This window comes from Mirounga angustirostris, unplaced genomic scaffold, assembly GCF_029215605.1.
Source record: "Mirounga angustirostris isolate CCGP_5_RB_7025 unplaced genomic scaffold, mMirAng1.0.hap1 SCAF_1, whole genome shotgun sequence".
In the NCBI taxonomy this organism is placed as follows: domain Eukaryota; kingdom Metazoa; phylum Chordata; class Mammalia; order Carnivora; family Phocidae; genus Mirounga; species Mirounga angustirostris.
Window position 1 is genome coordinate 196,883,172 of NW_026991709.1, and position 17,265 is coordinate 196,900,436.

At 39.7% G+C, this 17,265-nt stretch overlaps 1 protein-coding gene across 1 annotated transcript in view; it reads right to left on the reverse strand.

The window, feature by feature from the left end:
* Positions 1–15,923, reverse strand: part of DOCK3 (dedicator of cytokinesis 3) — a 568,243-nt gene extending 552,320 nt beyond the window's left edge. Inside the window, exon 1 of the mRNA XM_064595595.1 lies at positions 15,573–15,923. Coding sequence (XP_064451665.1) covers positions 15,573–15,609 — 37 coding nt within the window. The 5' untranslated portion in view covers positions 15,610–15,923. The remainder of the gene's footprint in view (positions 1–15,572) is intronic.
* Between the last annotated feature and the right edge of the window lie 1,342 nt (positions 15,924–17,265).

Sequence of the window (17,265 nt, forward strand, 5' to 3'; positions counted from 1 at the left end):
AAGAAAAATGCACAGCTAGCATCATACTCAGTGATGAAATACTGAAAGCTTTTCCCCTCAGATAAGGAATAAAACAAAAATTCCTGCTTTCACCTATTCCACACAGTGCTAGAAGTTCCAGCCAGAACAATTAGGCAAAAAAACAAACAAACAAACAAACAAACAAAAAGCATCCAAATTGAAAAAGAAGAAGTAAAACTGTCTCTCTTTGCAGATGATAGGATCTTATATGTAGAAAACCTTACAGAATCTATACACCGCCCGCCCCCCACCCCCACCACCGAAATCAGAGTTAACAGATGAACTAAGAAGTTGCAGGATATAAAATTAACATGCAAAAACCAGTTGTATTATTATACACTAACAATGAACAATACAAAAACAAAATTAAGAAAAAACTCCATTCACAAAAGCATCACTGAAAATAAAATAAGTACAAATTTAATCAAAAAGGTGAAAGGCTTGTACACTGAAAATTACAAGATACTGTTAAAGTTAAAGACAGCCAAAATAAACATAAAGACATCCACAGTTATTGATTGGAAGACTTAATATTGTTAAGATGACAATACTACCCAAAGCAATCTACAAATTCAATGCAATCCCTATCAAAATCCCAATGACATTTTTTTGCAGAAATAGAAAAATTCATCCTAGAAGTTCACACGGAATCTCAAGGAATTCCAAATAGCCAAAACAATCTTGAGAAAAAACAAAGTTGGAGAACTCACCTCCTGATTTCAAAACCTACTACAAACATAATAAAATTTAAAAAAAAAAAAAAAGGAGGAAAAAAAACCTACTACAAAACTACGATAATCAAGACAGTGTGGTACTGGCATAAAGACACATATACACCAATGGACTAGAGAGCCCAGAAATAAACACATATACAGTCAAATGATTTTCAAAGATGCTAAGACCTTTCGATGGGAAAGGACTCTTCGACAAACAGTGCTGGGAAAACTGGATATCCACATACCAAAAAATGAAGTTGGACCCCTACATTACAACTTATATAAAAACTAACTCAAAATTGGTCAAAGATCTACATGTAAAAGCTAAAATTATATAACTCTTAGAAGAAAACATGGAAAAAGCTTCATGATGGATTTGGCCTTTTTTTTTTTTTTTTTTTTGGATATGACACCAAAAGCACAGGCAGCAAAAGAAAACATAGATAAATTAGACTTTGTCAAAATTAGACTTTTGTGTATCAAAGGACACTATAAAAGAGTGAAAAAGTAAACCATGAAATGGGAGAAAACATCTGCAAATCATGTATCTGATAAAGGATTAGTATCCAGAAAATATAAAGAACTGCAACAACAACAACGAGAGATCTATTTCAAAATGGGCAAAGTAATAAAAAAGAATGAAATCTTCCCATTTGCAATGACATGGATAGAGCTAGAAAGTACCATGGTAAGCGAAATAAGTCAGTCAAAGAAAGACAAATATCATATGATTTCACTCATATGTGGGATTTAAGAAACAAAACAGATGAACATGGCGGGGGGGGGGGGGTGGAAGAGAGCAAACCGGGAAACAGACTCTTAACTATACAGACCAAACTGAGGGTTACTGGAGGGAGGGTGGACAGAGGAATGGGTTAAATAGGTAATGGGTATTAAGAAGGGCACTTGTGATGAGCACTGGGTGTTGTATGTAAGTGACAAATCATTAAATTCTATACCTGATACTAATATTATACTGTATGTTACCTAACTGGAATTTATTTTTTTTATTCTTATGTTAATCCCCATACATTACATCATTAGTTTTAGATGAAGTGTTTCATGATTCATTGTTTGTGCATAATACCCAGTGCTCCATGCAGAATGTGCCCTCCTCAATACCCACCACCAGGCTAACCCATGCTCCCACCCCCCTCCCCTCTAGAACCCTCAGTTTGTTTTTCAGAGTCCATCGTCTCTCATGGTTCCTCTACCCCTCCGATTTCCCCCGCTTCATTCTTCCCCTCCCGCTACCTTCTTCTTCTTCTTTTTTTTTTCTTAACATATATTGCATTATTTGTTTCAGAGGTACAGATCTGAGATTCAACAGTCTTGCACAATTCACAGCGCTTACCAGAGCACATACCCTCCCCAGTGTCTATCACCCAGTCACCCCATCCCTCCCACCCCACCCCCCACTCCAACAACACTCAGTTTGTTTCCTGCGATTAAGAATTCCTCATATCAGTGAGATCATATGATACATGTCTTTCTCTGTTTGACTTATTTCGCTCAACATAATACCCTCCAATTCCATCCACGTCGTTGCAAATGGCAAGATCTCATTCCTTTTGATGGCTGCATAATATTCCATTGTATATATATACCACATCTTCTTTATCCAGTCATCTGTCGATGGACATCTTGGCTCTTTCCACAGTTTGGCTATTGTGGACATTGCTGCTATAAACATCGGGGTGCACGTACCCCTTCGGATCCCTACTTTTGTATCTTTGGGGTAAATACCCAGCAGTGCAATTGCTGGATCATATGGTAGCTCTATTTTCAACTTTTTGAGGAACCTCCATACAGTTTTCCAGCCTAACTGGAATTTAAATAAAAACTTGAAAAAGAAAAAAATGGACTAAGTACTTGAATAGACGTTTGTCCAAAGAAAACATACAAATGGCCAATAATCACATAAAAAGATGTTCAACATCATTAATTATTAGGGAAATGCAAATCAAAACCACAATGAGATCTCACTCCCCACCCATCTGGATAGCTATTATAAAGACATGTTTTTAAAAAACAGAAAGTAACATACTGGCAAGGAGTTAGAGAAATTGGAATCCTTGCACACTGCTGGTGGGAATGTAAAATAATGAAGGCACTATGAAAAACAGTATAGTGGGGGAGCCTGGGTGACTCAGTCAGTTGGGCGTCCAAGTCTTCATTTCGGCTCAGGTCATGATATCAGCATCCTGGGATCAAACCCTGCATTGGGCTCTGTGCTCACAGAGATGTCTGCTTGAGATTCTCTCTCTCCCTCTTCCTCTGCCCCTCCTGGCCCCCACCCCCAGCACTCACTCTCACTCTCTCTCTCTGGAATAAATCTTTAAAAAAAAAAAAGTATAGGGGCAACTGGGTGGCTCAGTAGGTTAAGCGTCTGTCTTTGGCTCAGGTCATGATCCCAGAGTCCTGGGATCAAGTCCCGCATCAGGCTCCCTGCTCAACAGGGAGCCTGCTTCTCCCTCCACCACTCCCCCTGTTTGTGCTCTCTCTCTCTCTCTCTTTTTCTCTGTCAAATAAAATCTTTAAAAAAAGTATAGTGGTTCCTGAAAAAACTAAACAGAATTACCATATGATAAATAATTCTACTTCTAGCTATATATCCAAAGGATGTGGAAACAGGGAGTCAGATACTCACATGCCAAATGTTCACTGCAGCATTATTTGTAATAGCCAAAAGGTAGAAACAACCCAAGTGTCCAAAAACAATGAATAAGCAAAATGTGATATATACATACAATGGAATATTTCTCCAAAGAAGATCTACAGATGGTCAATGAGCACGTGAAAAGATGGACATCACCAATCATTAAGGAAATGCAAATCAAAACCACAATGAGATACCACTTCATATCCATTTAAGATGGCTATTATTATTAAGGAAAATAAGAAATGTTGGTGAAGATGTGGAACCTTCACACACTGCCGCTCATAATGTAAAATGAATGGTATGGCCAGTAGGGAAAATGATTTGCCAATTTCTCAAAAAGCTAAACATAGAATTACTATTCGATCCAGCAATTCCAATCCTAGGTATACACCCAAGAGAAGTGAAAATAAGGACTAAAACTGATACCTGCACACCAGTGTGCATATAGCAGCTTTACTAACAAGAGTCAAAAGGTGGAAACAACCCAAGTGTACACCGAAAGATGAACAGATAAGCAAATGTCATATATACATACAATGGAATATTATTCAGTCATAAAAAGAAATGAAAATCTGATACATGCTACATCATGGATGAACCTTGAAAACATTATGCTATAAGTAACATAAGCCAGAAACAAAAGGACAAATACTGTATGATTACATTTACCTAAGTTTCTAGAATAGTCATATTCATGGAAGACAAAAAGTACAATAGAGGTTTCCAGGACCTGCAGGGAGAGGTATAGCGTTTCTGTTTGGAATGATCAAAAATTTCTGGAACTAAATAGTAGCGATGATTATAACACAATTTAAATGTACACTTTTAATTTAAATGTACTTACTGTCACTGAATTGTACAATTAAAATGAGTAAATTATGTATTTTTCCACAATAAAAATGGTTCTTAAATACTGAAGTAAAGAAGTGACCAATTAAAACAGATCACTACTAACACAGAAACCTGCTACAGCATCTGAGAAAGCAAATCAATAAAAACAATGAGTGCTTTGTGGGACAAACACAGTATCATTACATAATAGTCATATACCACAGTCTCATTAGAACTTAAATATTTCAATATGTTTAAATGTATCAGGGGTGCCTGGGTGGCTCAGTCGGTTAAGTGTCCAACTCTTGGTTTCAGCTCAGGATCGTGATCTCAGGATCATGAGATCGAGCCCTGTGTCAGGCTCTGTGCTCAGTGAGGAGTCTCTCCCTCTCCCTCTGCCCCACCCCTCTGTGTGCTCTCTCTCTCTAAAATAGACAAATTACATAAACTTTTAAAAAATAAAAAGGTATCAAAAGATTTCCTTTTCAAAGGTTCTTTCCCTTTCCCATACCAAAAAGTAAAACAAAACCCCCACCTTCCTAGCTCTCCTCATGACAACAAAAAGGTTGCAGCAGTACCAGATCATGTCCTATCTACATATACCCATCCACAAGGGAAAGTGCCCTCTGCACAGACTAAATTTGCATCAGGTTCTATCACTCTCAGAGCACTGCCTCTGTTCCAAAGACAGGCCTTCATACAGAACCTAGCCTTGACCATGAGTCAGAAAGTTCTTTTAAAAGGACTGAATCTATCAAAAAGGCACTGAATCTCACTCCAAAGGAGAAGAAAGGACCCACTTTAGTTCTTCACATGGTTGATTATCCAATTTCCCTTGAATAAATTCAATTCAGGTCTAGCTTGCAAGTGTATGGCTGGAGAGAGAAGCAAAACAGCAATGAGTGGCTAACAAATAGGAGAAAGAAAAGGATGATACTCAAAGTAGGTACCAAGAAAAGAAATGTACAGAGATAGAAATATACAAAAAAAAAAAAATTTCAGGTCATCAATAGTGAGTCAGAGTCCCACATATTCCACCCCAAATTCTCTAATAGCATCACAGCCGGATGAGAAAAAGAGAAAACAAGAGAATCACTAAAGAGAATTAGGGATTTCAATGAGGAAGCAAACAAGTATCACCGTATTAACATTATAATCACCTGTTTCTATTAATAATATCAAATAGTCAGAAAGTTCAGTTAAACAATTTATGCCCAAGAAACTGAACTGGCAGTAGGAAACACTTTATTTTTGTAATGCTTAAGGATTTATTCCTCTCAAGCATATATCAATTTTGAATTTTTGAAAAATGCAAATCTGTGGAGGAAATGTCCTAAGCTGACAAGGGTGCAGAGAAATAATAACCTTCACTGTCCTGGCAATAGTTAATTTCAAACAACAAACTGTTTAGAAGTAGTAGTAGGTAAATTATAGCACGTCCATATTATGGAACAGCAGTCATCAAAACAATGAACAATCCAGCCCGGTGATGGGTATTAAGGAGGGCACGTATTGCATGGAGCACTGGGTGTTATACGAAAACAATGAATCATGGATCACTACATCAAAATTAATGATGTACTGTATGGTGACTAACATAACATAATAAAATAAAACTAAATTTAAAAAAAAGGTTCATAGTATAATAGATTTAAAATAAAAGATTATAAGATAGGGGCGCCTGGGTGGCTCAGTTGGTTAAGCGACTGCCTTCAGCTCAGGTCATGATCCTGGAGTCCCTGGATCGAGTCCCGCATCGGGCTCCCTGCTCGGCAGGGAGTCTGCTTCTCCCTCTGACCCTCCCCCATCTCATGTGCTCTCTCTCATTCTCTCTCTCTCTCAAATAAATAAATAAAATCTTAAAAATATATATATATAAGATAATACACACAGTATGGCCTTAAATTTATTTTAAATGCCTACTTATTTTTTTAAGTACATTCCATCCCCAGCACGGAGCCCAATGCAGGACTCAAACTCACAACCCTGAGATCAAGACCTGAGCTGATATCAAGAGTCAGATGCTTAATCGACCGAGCCACCCAGACACCCCTAAATGCCTATTTGAATGTGTACAAAGAAAAAAAAACAGAAAGATATACTAGTAGGTTGAGAGGAGGCATATATGGGTTACAAAAGTAAGATATCACCCTTATTTTCTTTTTTGTGTATTTTTCTGTATTTACTGACATTTCTCTAATGAATATATATCTTATGTAATCAAAAGGAAAATGTTACACAGAAAAGGAGAAAGCCTGAATGTATTCCACATACTGAATTCACAATACAGGGAAGAATACATTATACTTTAGAAAAAATTCCAACAAAAAAAAAAGACAAATCTTTTCTTGGTGCTTTTAAAGGTTTAACCTTGAGTTCTCTGGAAAAGTCATTCATCCAAAACACAGCTTCCCCAAAGGTGTCAAATGAAAGAAGAATTGTTGGGGTAATTTCAAACTACATCCCAATTACCTGCTACAAGATTTCTGAAATCATTGTTGTGATAATTGTGAAACTCAAGGTGAAATGGATTCATACTGGAATCCTAAAGCTGCCACCCAAAGTCAGTTATTTGAACTCAGCAGTAAACCTTCCTAACAGGCTCAAGAAATAGGCTAAGGGAGTGGGGGGGGGGGGGGGGGATGTGTTTTCATGATAGCACAAATTTCTAACAACTAAATATTATTAGATTTACAGCCTGACGTTTAAAATACTACCAGGATTAACAAAGCAAAATTAAACTCTTCACTAGATTGGACTCCTAATTAAGCATTTATTGATCACTCACTATGTGCTAGGTCCTGGGGTTACAAACATGAAGATAAAGTTCCTTGTCCTGGAGAAACTCAATCCTCTAAGGCAAAGAGATGCAATTAAGCATCTAAAGGGATAAGTGCCATACCAGAGGTTGGTACCAACTGCGGCAGGAGCAAGCGGCAGCGCTTATTTATATCCAGCAGAGCTGGGGAAGGCATCAAAGAGATGAAATTTGAGCTTTTTAAGTTGGCATTCCCCAGGCAGAAAAAGGTAATCATTGTATTCATCATATTACAAGAACCTAAGTAAAGTGACAAAGGTAGGAAAGTTCTAAGCCTGTCTGGAAAAGGTGAGTTGAGTTGTCCAGCATTATCTAGAGTAGGAAATGTGAAGACAATGTCAAAAACAAAACTCAAGAAAAGTTTGGTACCACCCTTTCTCCTGTACATGAAATGTACGTGAAATTTCATACAAAAGATGAAAATGGACTTAACATCTTTCTAATGCTAAAATTTCCTTGTCCCTCACACTTAAATGTTCAGCCACACAGACCTCTTAGCAACATCTTTCTTCCTTGGCTATAAAGCCTACCCTAACCCCAAACGCTATCAGGTTCACAGAGGTGGCAACAGCTGTCAGTTGCATAAGATGTTCAGTAGTCATCCAGATAATTTGTCTTCAAAACACGACATAGCAAAATCTATTTGTCTGTAAACTAGATACTTCCCACTAGATGATAAAAGTTTTTCTGATTCTGTTCAACACTTTTATCAGCCACTTGGAAAAAGACAAGTTTATCAACTGTGTAGATAAAGGTTCAAAGAAAAGATAGTATGTGGGATCAAAAACTCAAATTTCAAAAAGATTTGACAGGTTCTACTGCTGAGCCAAATACGTCTAGCCCCCCACCAACTTAGAACCAACGGGGGCAAATCAAATATGCTCCTCCCTGATGAAATGTAGTAGAAATAAATATAAAATCTTTTTAAGATGAAACTAATATTTTAAATTTATGTTTATTATCAATCATAGAAGTTCAGGATTGAAGGGTTCTAGCTTGACTTCAGTTCACGTAAAATAAAACCTAGAGTTTAATTACTATAACTTCAATATGAATAATTAGTGTGAAATGGTAGCCAAGTCTCCAAAGATCAGGCTTTGTGCCACATTAATTTAAAACATCCAATTCAGTGCTACAAATATATGTATAAAACCTTCTACATGCTTGGCATGGAGTTATGTCTGCCAAAAATATAAATATAAATATGGCATAATCCCTACTTTTAAGAGTTTATAGCCTAAAGCAGTGTTTTTTCAACCAATGGGTCACAAAATCCATTGAGTGAATTTACACCAATATTTCTTAATGAAGTAGAAATGAACAGAAAATATCTGAGTACACTGTACAAAGTACACAGTCCTATACCATCAAACTTTTGTTTAACTTTTTCATATACATGTACATATGTCTATGTATGTGTAGATACACACGCAAAAGAGATAGCAACTTTAAATGCATTTCTTATCGTAGAGCACAGTCAAAAGTTGGAAAGACATTAGTCTAGTGGAAGAGGACATAATAAATATACCACTGCAAGGTACAAAGTTTCATGAATTTAAAAGAATAAAATCTATCTGGTTGAAGAAAGAGAGGGTCAAGGGTCTAGAAAAAGATTTACAAAGATATATGAAAGGAGCCTTGCTAGGCAGGAAAAAATCTGAGACATGGAGAAGAAAAAGGACCCTATGTAAAAGGAATAACATGAACAAGACGTGATGCAGTAAATAACAAGAAGTGTTTAATAGGTGACAAATAGTTCTGCCACATGGCAGCATTGGTATAATTAATTCGAGACTGAAAGACTTTGGGAAAGTTCAGTTTGGCTAAAGTGTAAAGTACAAGTAGGTCTGCAGATGAGGCTGAAAAAAACAAATTTGAGCCATAATATGAAAGTGCTGGGCACGTAGTGAACACTTAATCAATGTTAGCTATTCCAACTAGACTTAACTTAGTTTTAGAGTCTTAAACCATGTATCTTTAAGATCCTTTACAGTTCTAAAGTGCTATGAATTACTGAAGTGCTATGATGCAAATTATTTAAATGTAGGCACAGAACATGGACTTATAAGAAATTACAGGGAGTCTATTAAATAAGGAAGAATGTTCAAATCATAGCTGTCTAAACAAGGCACTGAAGGCACTGTCACTAGATGTACTGAATAAAGGCCAAATGCACATCTCTCTGAGGTATGATACTAAGTCTATAATATAAAATTTTGCATTCATCATACACTAATTATTCCATCAATTTTGGTTCTCACTCACCAATGAGTAAGAGCTCATGAATGAGTTTTGAAGAGAGAAGGAGAAACAGATGGAAGCAGGAGGTTGGGATTTTATTCCATTGCAGAAAAGTAGGAAAACAGGAAGCTTCTGAATGACATTTCCCAACATGTTAATTACCTCTACTACAGTATCCTACCGTGTGATATAGCAAATCAACCTCAAGTACCTGGACCACAGCTAAAATCATTTGGCAATGTGTTTACGAAAAATGTTTTAAGTTCCTAGAGGCTTTATGTGAAAAAATCTTGCTTTTCCATACAAAATCTGTCAAGAGGGGTTATGCAAGAATCGAGAGCATAATCATAAACAGGTTTGTTCATTAGAGTAAAAGCATAACATTGGAATTAAAACCCTAATATAGCATATCCAATAATGCTTAGACATTGGGAATAATTTCAGATCATTCTTATCATCAAGAATAGAGACACAGATTTCAAAAAAAAGATTCAAAATACAAACTACTAAAAAATTAAAATTTAGCACCAATGTAAAAATATGATATAAAGTACTTTCAACCTCAATGACCATTATTTTGAGACTGTTATGCTTTCAAATGTGTCTAAAAATGCTAGATAGAAAAAGGTGTCATGTTTATAATTTAGCTTAATGTTTCTAAAGCACATTCTCTTATAACACTGCATGCTAAAATGAACTGTAACATTTGAATAGACGACTACTGTAGTTGCATAATGACTTTTCTATTAAAAATGTTGATAATTTCCTGTTGGTTATTTCCTGTTTGCTTTACAGAATGACAGATCAAAACAAAGACCTCTTGGTTTGAGAAGGCACTCAATAAATATTTGTTAAATTCAACTCTTTCCTCTCAACTAACAGTGTCTAAAGAAAAGGCAGTACAACCAACAGACTCTTCAGGGCTGTTTAAAAACCTGCCTTCTGTTGTGATGAGCTCTGGATGTTATACGCAACTGATGAATCGTTGGAACACTACATCAAAAACTAATGATGTACTGTATGTTGGCTAACTGAACATAAAAAAAAAAAAAAAAAACCTGCCTTCTGACTCATCATGCCCTGAATGTGTACTCATTACCAATGTACATCATTACAATTAGAAGCAGAACAATAAATACCATGTAGTCTTATATAAATGTTTAATATAGAAATAAAATTCCTTAAGTATAACTATCCAATTTAAATTGGAAAGTCTGTAGAGAATGTCTTAAAAGACATACACTACTGACAAATTCCTTTCAGAAGCAACACAATATAATAAAAGAAGCTGTGGCTTAGAATCCAAAAATCCTAGGTTCAAATCTCAACTCAGCACTTACTGGCTTAAGTTCCTTATTTCAGTCACCTAACTTCTCTCAACTAAAGTTTCTTTCTCATCAGTTTTAAAATGAGGGGAGAGGTGATATTATGGTATAAGGCTCAAGTAGAATCATAATTTGGAAGTTCCCTGTAAACACTAAAACCCAATCATTAAACATCAAGCACATCCTCACTTTTCAGGACAAAACAAAGTCCTGGGTATATGACATCTTCTCTACCCTAGTGGATGTCTTTACCTCTGAGAGGTATGGGGCCCTTTTGGAGGCTTCAAAGACTGGGATTCCCTCATGGAACAAGTAACTAAAAAGCCCACTGCCTTCACACTATTTCAGTGAGTTGTAGCCTATTCACCAACAGGTTTACTGAAATTTTGTGATCACTGGTTCTTTCCAATTGGGTTTCATCAACCTATTCCCTCCCCACCTTCAGCTGCCTCTGCGCCACAGGATCTCTACACAGTAAATTTCTTTTAAGGACTCAGGGCTTTTTTTTTTTTTTTAAGTGCTTTTTATTTCCTACCTGGGGAAAATCAAGCAAAAGAAAATCTGGTAAAAGTAAGGCAGAAAATATGAATTACTCTTTAAATTAGATAAAAATAAATATAACATAAATCTTTTTTAATTAAAGAAATAAACAAAACATTACAAAACTAAAATATAAGGTATTCTGGTTAGTAATAAGGAAAAATTGTCACGGTTTACTAAGTGTATATTAGAAAATCAGCAACCAATACCCTGAGTTATTTAAAAAAAATTTTAGGGGCGCCTGGGTGGCTCAGTCAGTTAAGCGTCTGCCTTCGGCTCAGGTCATGATCCCAGGGTCCTGGGATCGAGTCCCGCATCAGGCTCTGCTCTGCGGGAAGCCTGCTTCTCCCTCTCCCACTCCCCCTGCTTGTGTTCCCTCTCTCGCTGTGTCTCTGTCAAATAAATAAATCTTTAAAAAATAATAGTAATAAAAATTAAAATTAAAAAAATTTTACCTTATGACAGCAGAATAAATAAGATGATGACCTGAGGCAAGCTTCCACTCCTAAAATGCAAAACTAGTACATATGTACTCAAACTTTTGCTGCTATTCTATTTTAAAAGTTAATTATAAACATTCTTGTTTTATTTGTTATTGGTGTTTGCTGCTGCTGCTGCTACTGCTTCTGCGGTTAGAGGATGAAAAAAGTATTTTCTTGGTCTTTGGTTTCTATATTTGGTAGTTTGGGCATCATCAATATGGGAAAAGACAGTGTTTCACAAAAATAGTTGGATTGTTCTCACATAATGCACCTTGGAAAGGTAAAATAAAGAATGGAAAGATGCAGGGCTTTCCAAGCACTCATGGCAACAGAAGGAGAGCAGAGAACCTCAGAGGGAAAGAGACATACAGAGTCAGAACTTGAGCTAACAGGTTCAGTTAAAAAAAAAAAAAAAAAAAAAAGTCCCTTTAATACTAGAGAAGGATAGCAAGAGAGTCAAGTATATCACAAAATATTGCCCATTGCCAGGAAGAAAATTAAGGGGAATATTCAATTGTTGAAAGGCAAAAAAGTACTAACAACTTCTAAGATCCAGTTTCTTCATCTGTATGATGAAGATTATATTAGAACTGCTCTAGGAATCTACGTGGTGTAACCTAAGTGAGAATCCCTAGCAGCACACTGACTGGCCCATGACTAAACCTCAAAAAAGGACAGTTTCCTCCACTTCACCTAAAGTCAACCACAGAATATTACAATGAAAATGGAAGCTCAAAGCGAAATAAGTCAATCAGAGAAAGACAAGTATCATATGATCTCACTGATATGAGGAATTTGAGAAACAAGACAGAGGATCATAGGGGAAGGGAGGGAAAAATGAAACAGGATGAAAACAGGGAGACAAACCATAAGAGACTCTGAATCTCAGGAAACAAACTGAGGGTTGCTGGAGTGGAGGGGGGGATGGGGTGGCTGAGTGATGGACATTGGAGAAGGTATGTGCTATGGTGAGTGCTGTGAATTGTGTAAGACTGATGAATCACAGACCTGTACCCCTGAAAAAAATAATACATTATATGTTAATTAAAAATAATAAAAATAAGGCGCCTGGGTGGCTCAGTCGGTTAAGCATCTGCCTTCAGCTCAGGTCATGATCTCAGGGTCCTAGGATCGAGCCCCACATTGGGCTCCCTGCTCAGCAGGGAGTCTCTTTCTCCCTCTGCCTCTACCCCTCCCCTGGCTCATGCTCTCTTGCTCTCTCACTTGCTCTCTCTCTCAAATAAATAAATAAAATCTTTAAAAAATAATAATAATAAATAAATAAATAAATAAATAAGAAAATGGAAGCTCAGATATCACCTAATTCGAAGTGGATAAATCAAATAATTTGAAAACACTGTACAGAATTCCTATATTTAAAAAAATTAAAAGCTAGTAAGATATTTCTACAGGATCTCAAACACCTTACCAATGTCAAATGCAGATGAACAGCTACGGTAGAAAAAAAAAAAACTGCTTTGCACTGCTGCAACAGAGGACTCCTTCCCTCACTAACATCCAAGCAGTTTCTCCAAATTGGTAGGAAGTAGGTACAAGTCTTCCCTCCCTGCTATAAGGATTATGGATTAGCAAGCAGAGATAGAAACCTGTGCTCCAAGTTGGTCATAAAAATCAAAGCTGAAACTCAAAATATTTTCTCATAGGAATAATGATAATAGATTTTCAAGCTAGCAATTAAATAATACAGCTAGCATACTATTTTTTATTCACTGTTTTTCTTATTATAAGTACAATATTTAAGCTACTTTATAGGCTGAACTGGATTTTATTAAATAAAAGGCCTAGGAGTGTAGCCCTAACATGTTTATGGAAAGAGATGTACCCTGAGTTCTGAACAATCTTTCAGATCATAACTGAGGAAGGGACAGAAGAAAGCTGTGAAAGAAACAGGAAAAGAGATGCCTTGTTTGGCAGAAAAAGCATCTAAATTACACTAAATCACAGCTGTTTATGTCAGAATAACTGTCTCTCTCATTTACCAAGCATTTAGGTCCTGCCCTGTGCCCAATGCAGTGCCCCTCCCGGGAAATAACCATTTTTCTAAAGCTAAACCCACAGTCCTAAGAATGCAAGAATTTCATTCCATCTTCCTGATTAAATCACACACCAAATCCTAGTGCTTTGAGATTCACATATGCCTATCTTGATTACCTTGCATTGCCTCCTTCTAAGAACTAACACATCAGAGGAAATACCTAATGTTACTACTACTTTAAGTACTCCAAGGAAAAGAATTAACATTTATTACACACTTGGTATGCTCTCATTTGATTTTCACAATCCTGTAGGTAAATATTACCCCCAATTTACACACTAAGAAAATGATGTTAAATAACTTGCCCACAACACCAGAAAAGAGAAGCCGGGACTCAGAATTCGGCTAATTCCCTACTCAAGGGCTCTTCCCCAGAAGGAATTATCACTTAGGTGCCACTGAACAGTTGACCACTTTCACATCAATTATCTGTTATTCTAGTTCAGCAGCCCTGAAAGCAAGTTATGGAGAAGATAAACCATCAACTCTTCATTTCATGAAATCTATATAGTATCTAGAGAATGCTCCAAGAAAAAGGGTAAAATGTCCCCAGAGGTGAACCCGGCTCTTTGCATCATTTCCTAATTCCTTCTCAACAGAGACTCAAGTACTAGGGCTCCTTTTATCACTTCCATCCTAGTATGTTATCGTGCCATTATAGCACAGCTAATTAAAAACTCCAGAAAGTTACCTTTCAAAACAGGATTTTCTACCAGCACAGAAGATCTCTCTGCAGGTCCTTAAATTTAAATAAATTCAATTTTCACATAACTTGCCTGATGGTATTGCTAAATGTTACTATTGCCAGTTTAAAAAGTTATTTCGTAGTAAATTGTGAGCTAAATCTTGATTGAACTGCAGTGAAAAAAAGGAAAATAAAAGTCTATATTTAGACAGTTTCCCCATCTATAGTTTTCCATTACAAGCTTGGGAGGGAGAGGAACCTATACACTCAACATTTTAAATCTGTTTTTCACCCAACAAGATGAGAGATGACTTACAATAATGCAATGTAGCTGAACTCTTTTATCACGTTATTGCCACAAAACACTAACATTATAAAAGGAAAACTAACATTCAATCCCTTAAATTGTCGAATATTCTTTTTACAGAAGTTTAATGTTACAAGAATTATTTAGCTTCGGGAGCTTAACACTTATAACGGATAAAAAGAGGATTCTAAGAGAAATAACGATCTCATGAAAACAGGTTTGGTTGGTGTTTTGTTTTTTTTAACAAAACTGTTACCATAATACATACTAAACTTAACACTGAGACATGTCCAAAAACACTTCCCATTGTAAGGTAATTATTTCTAATACTGAAGGCAAAACAAATTAAAACAGATCAAACATTTGCAGTCAAATGTCTACAAAATTTTGAACTGGAGAAAAATGATGTCAACGTTTTTGTCCTTTTATTTGAAAGGTTCCAGACCAAAAATAAATAGTCATCGGGCTCCTCAACTCAGGTGCGGAAACTCATTAAAATTGAGATTTGGGAGCGGAGAAAACAAGACTCCCAGGATTTAGCTTCTTGGGTAAAACCGCCCTGTGCCCCACGCCAGAAACCTCGCGCAGCCACAGGGGCCCAGCCCACCCTGCCCGTCCCTCGCGCGGGCCGCACCTGCCGAGGCCGCGCCGCCAGCGCCCCCTGCTGCCCTCCCCACGCCCCAAGACCCGCTCGCACCCCCACGCCCGCGCCGCCCCCGCGCCACCCCCGCCGCGCGCTCGCCCCGCGCCCGCCCCGCGCCGAGGCCGCGCAACCTGCGGGCAGGGGCGGGGGCGCGCGGGCGCGAATCGAGGCGGGGCCGCCACGGGGCCGAGAGCACGGGCGCGTCCCCGGGACCCCCGCTGCAGCCAGGCCGGAGCCTCACCTACCTACGCCGTATTTCTCCTCCTCCGTGGGGGTCCACATGGCCGGGCCGGGCGCAGCCCTGCGGGCCCGGCGGCCGGGCGACAGCGCGGCGGGGATGGCCGCGGGCCCGGCTGTGGCGCACCGCAAGCCGAAGCGGGGGCGGTCAGGCGGCGCGGGGCAGTGGGCGGCGCATCCCTCACAGGCCGTCCGGGATGCCGCTGCCGCCGCCACGTCCGGACCGCGAAGCTCCGCGGGCGGCCCAGCAGTCCCGGGCGGCGCGGCCAAGGACTCTCCACCTGTCTGTCGCCGCTACTCCCGCGCCGCCGCTCGTCCCTCACAGCTCCGCCGCTCGGCTCCCGGCGCCGCCGCGGTTCGGCTCGCCTCAGCGGGCTCGCAGGACGGCCGCGCATGCGCCACTCCCCGGCGCGCGGGGGCTCGCGCTGCCCGGGCTCGCGCTGCCCGAGCCCGCGCGCGAGCCCACGCGCCGCCGCCGCGCGCCAGCGGAGGGAAATCCGCGAGAGGTGATTGGACGCGGGGGTCAGGCCTGGCTCCTCCGCGGACCCCCGCCCTTGGCGGCAGCAAGTGATGGAAGAGGCGGGCTGGGCAGGTGGGAGGCCCCAGGCCCCTAGAGGCTTGCGCGTCCGGTGCCTCCTGCCGGGCACACCGAGATTGCCGCGGGACCCCTTTCCGAGAGCGGAGGGCCGAAAAGAGAGGGAAGGATATTGTCTTCGGACCCATCCCAGTGTCACCCACAGCGTGGTCACGGCCCTTCGCCGGAAAGGTCCCTGGAACCCCCTGCTTATCGCCAGACCCGAAAGGTGGAGTCGCCGCGGGAGAACAAGGTGGAGCATACTCAGGCCCCTCGCTCTTCATCTCTGCGATGCCTTCTAGGCCGAAATCCTGCCGCCTCCTTGGTTCTAGTTTCGCTGAGTTGGCCTATGCGGTAGATGTTTGGGGTCTGAATCCTGACCTGGGCACCGCCTCTCCTGCTCCTAGGTCTCTGCCTTACAGGCTATTCAGAGTTTCTGGCTGGGTCCCAAAACTTTTTCTCTTTCCTCCCCCCAAAATCTGTTCCCTCTTACTTCTACAAATATCACCTTGTGACTCTAGGTCAACCATTCGCCGAAGACCAGGATAATCCTGGCAACTGCAGGACTTCTCCTTTCCACCTATATCTGGACAACATTGTGTTCCCAGCCCTAATCCCAGCAGATCCATCGATCTCTGTTACCAGCACTTCCAAGCCAAAACCCTGGTGTCATCCCTCAATATCACTCTTGAACACCCCTGCTCTAAAAGCCCAGATCAGTGCCTAACTTCCAGGAAAGCTTCCCTGATCCTGCAGCTAGCAGACTGGAGCCTTCCCTCTTTTGACTAGTATTCCAGTTGTGTGCATTTGTGCCTTATTTCTCCCATAAGACTGTCAGCTCCCAAAAGACAAGCTCCAGGCTAAGGTTATCTTTCTGGTCCCTCAGCACCTTGCCTAACACCTGATACACACCTGTTGAGTAGGAAGCAAGACTAATACAAGAATATCTTGGTAATAAACAGATCCTGTTGCTTCTTTTTTCATAATGCCATTTATGTTTCCTCCTCCCAGGCCTAACTAAGCTCACCTGGATTGTTGCTGCAGACTTCCAACTCCTGACCTACAGACTCCCACCAATGAAGGCCGCCCACTCCTGTCCTGGGAAAATATTCTGTAAATAATCGAGT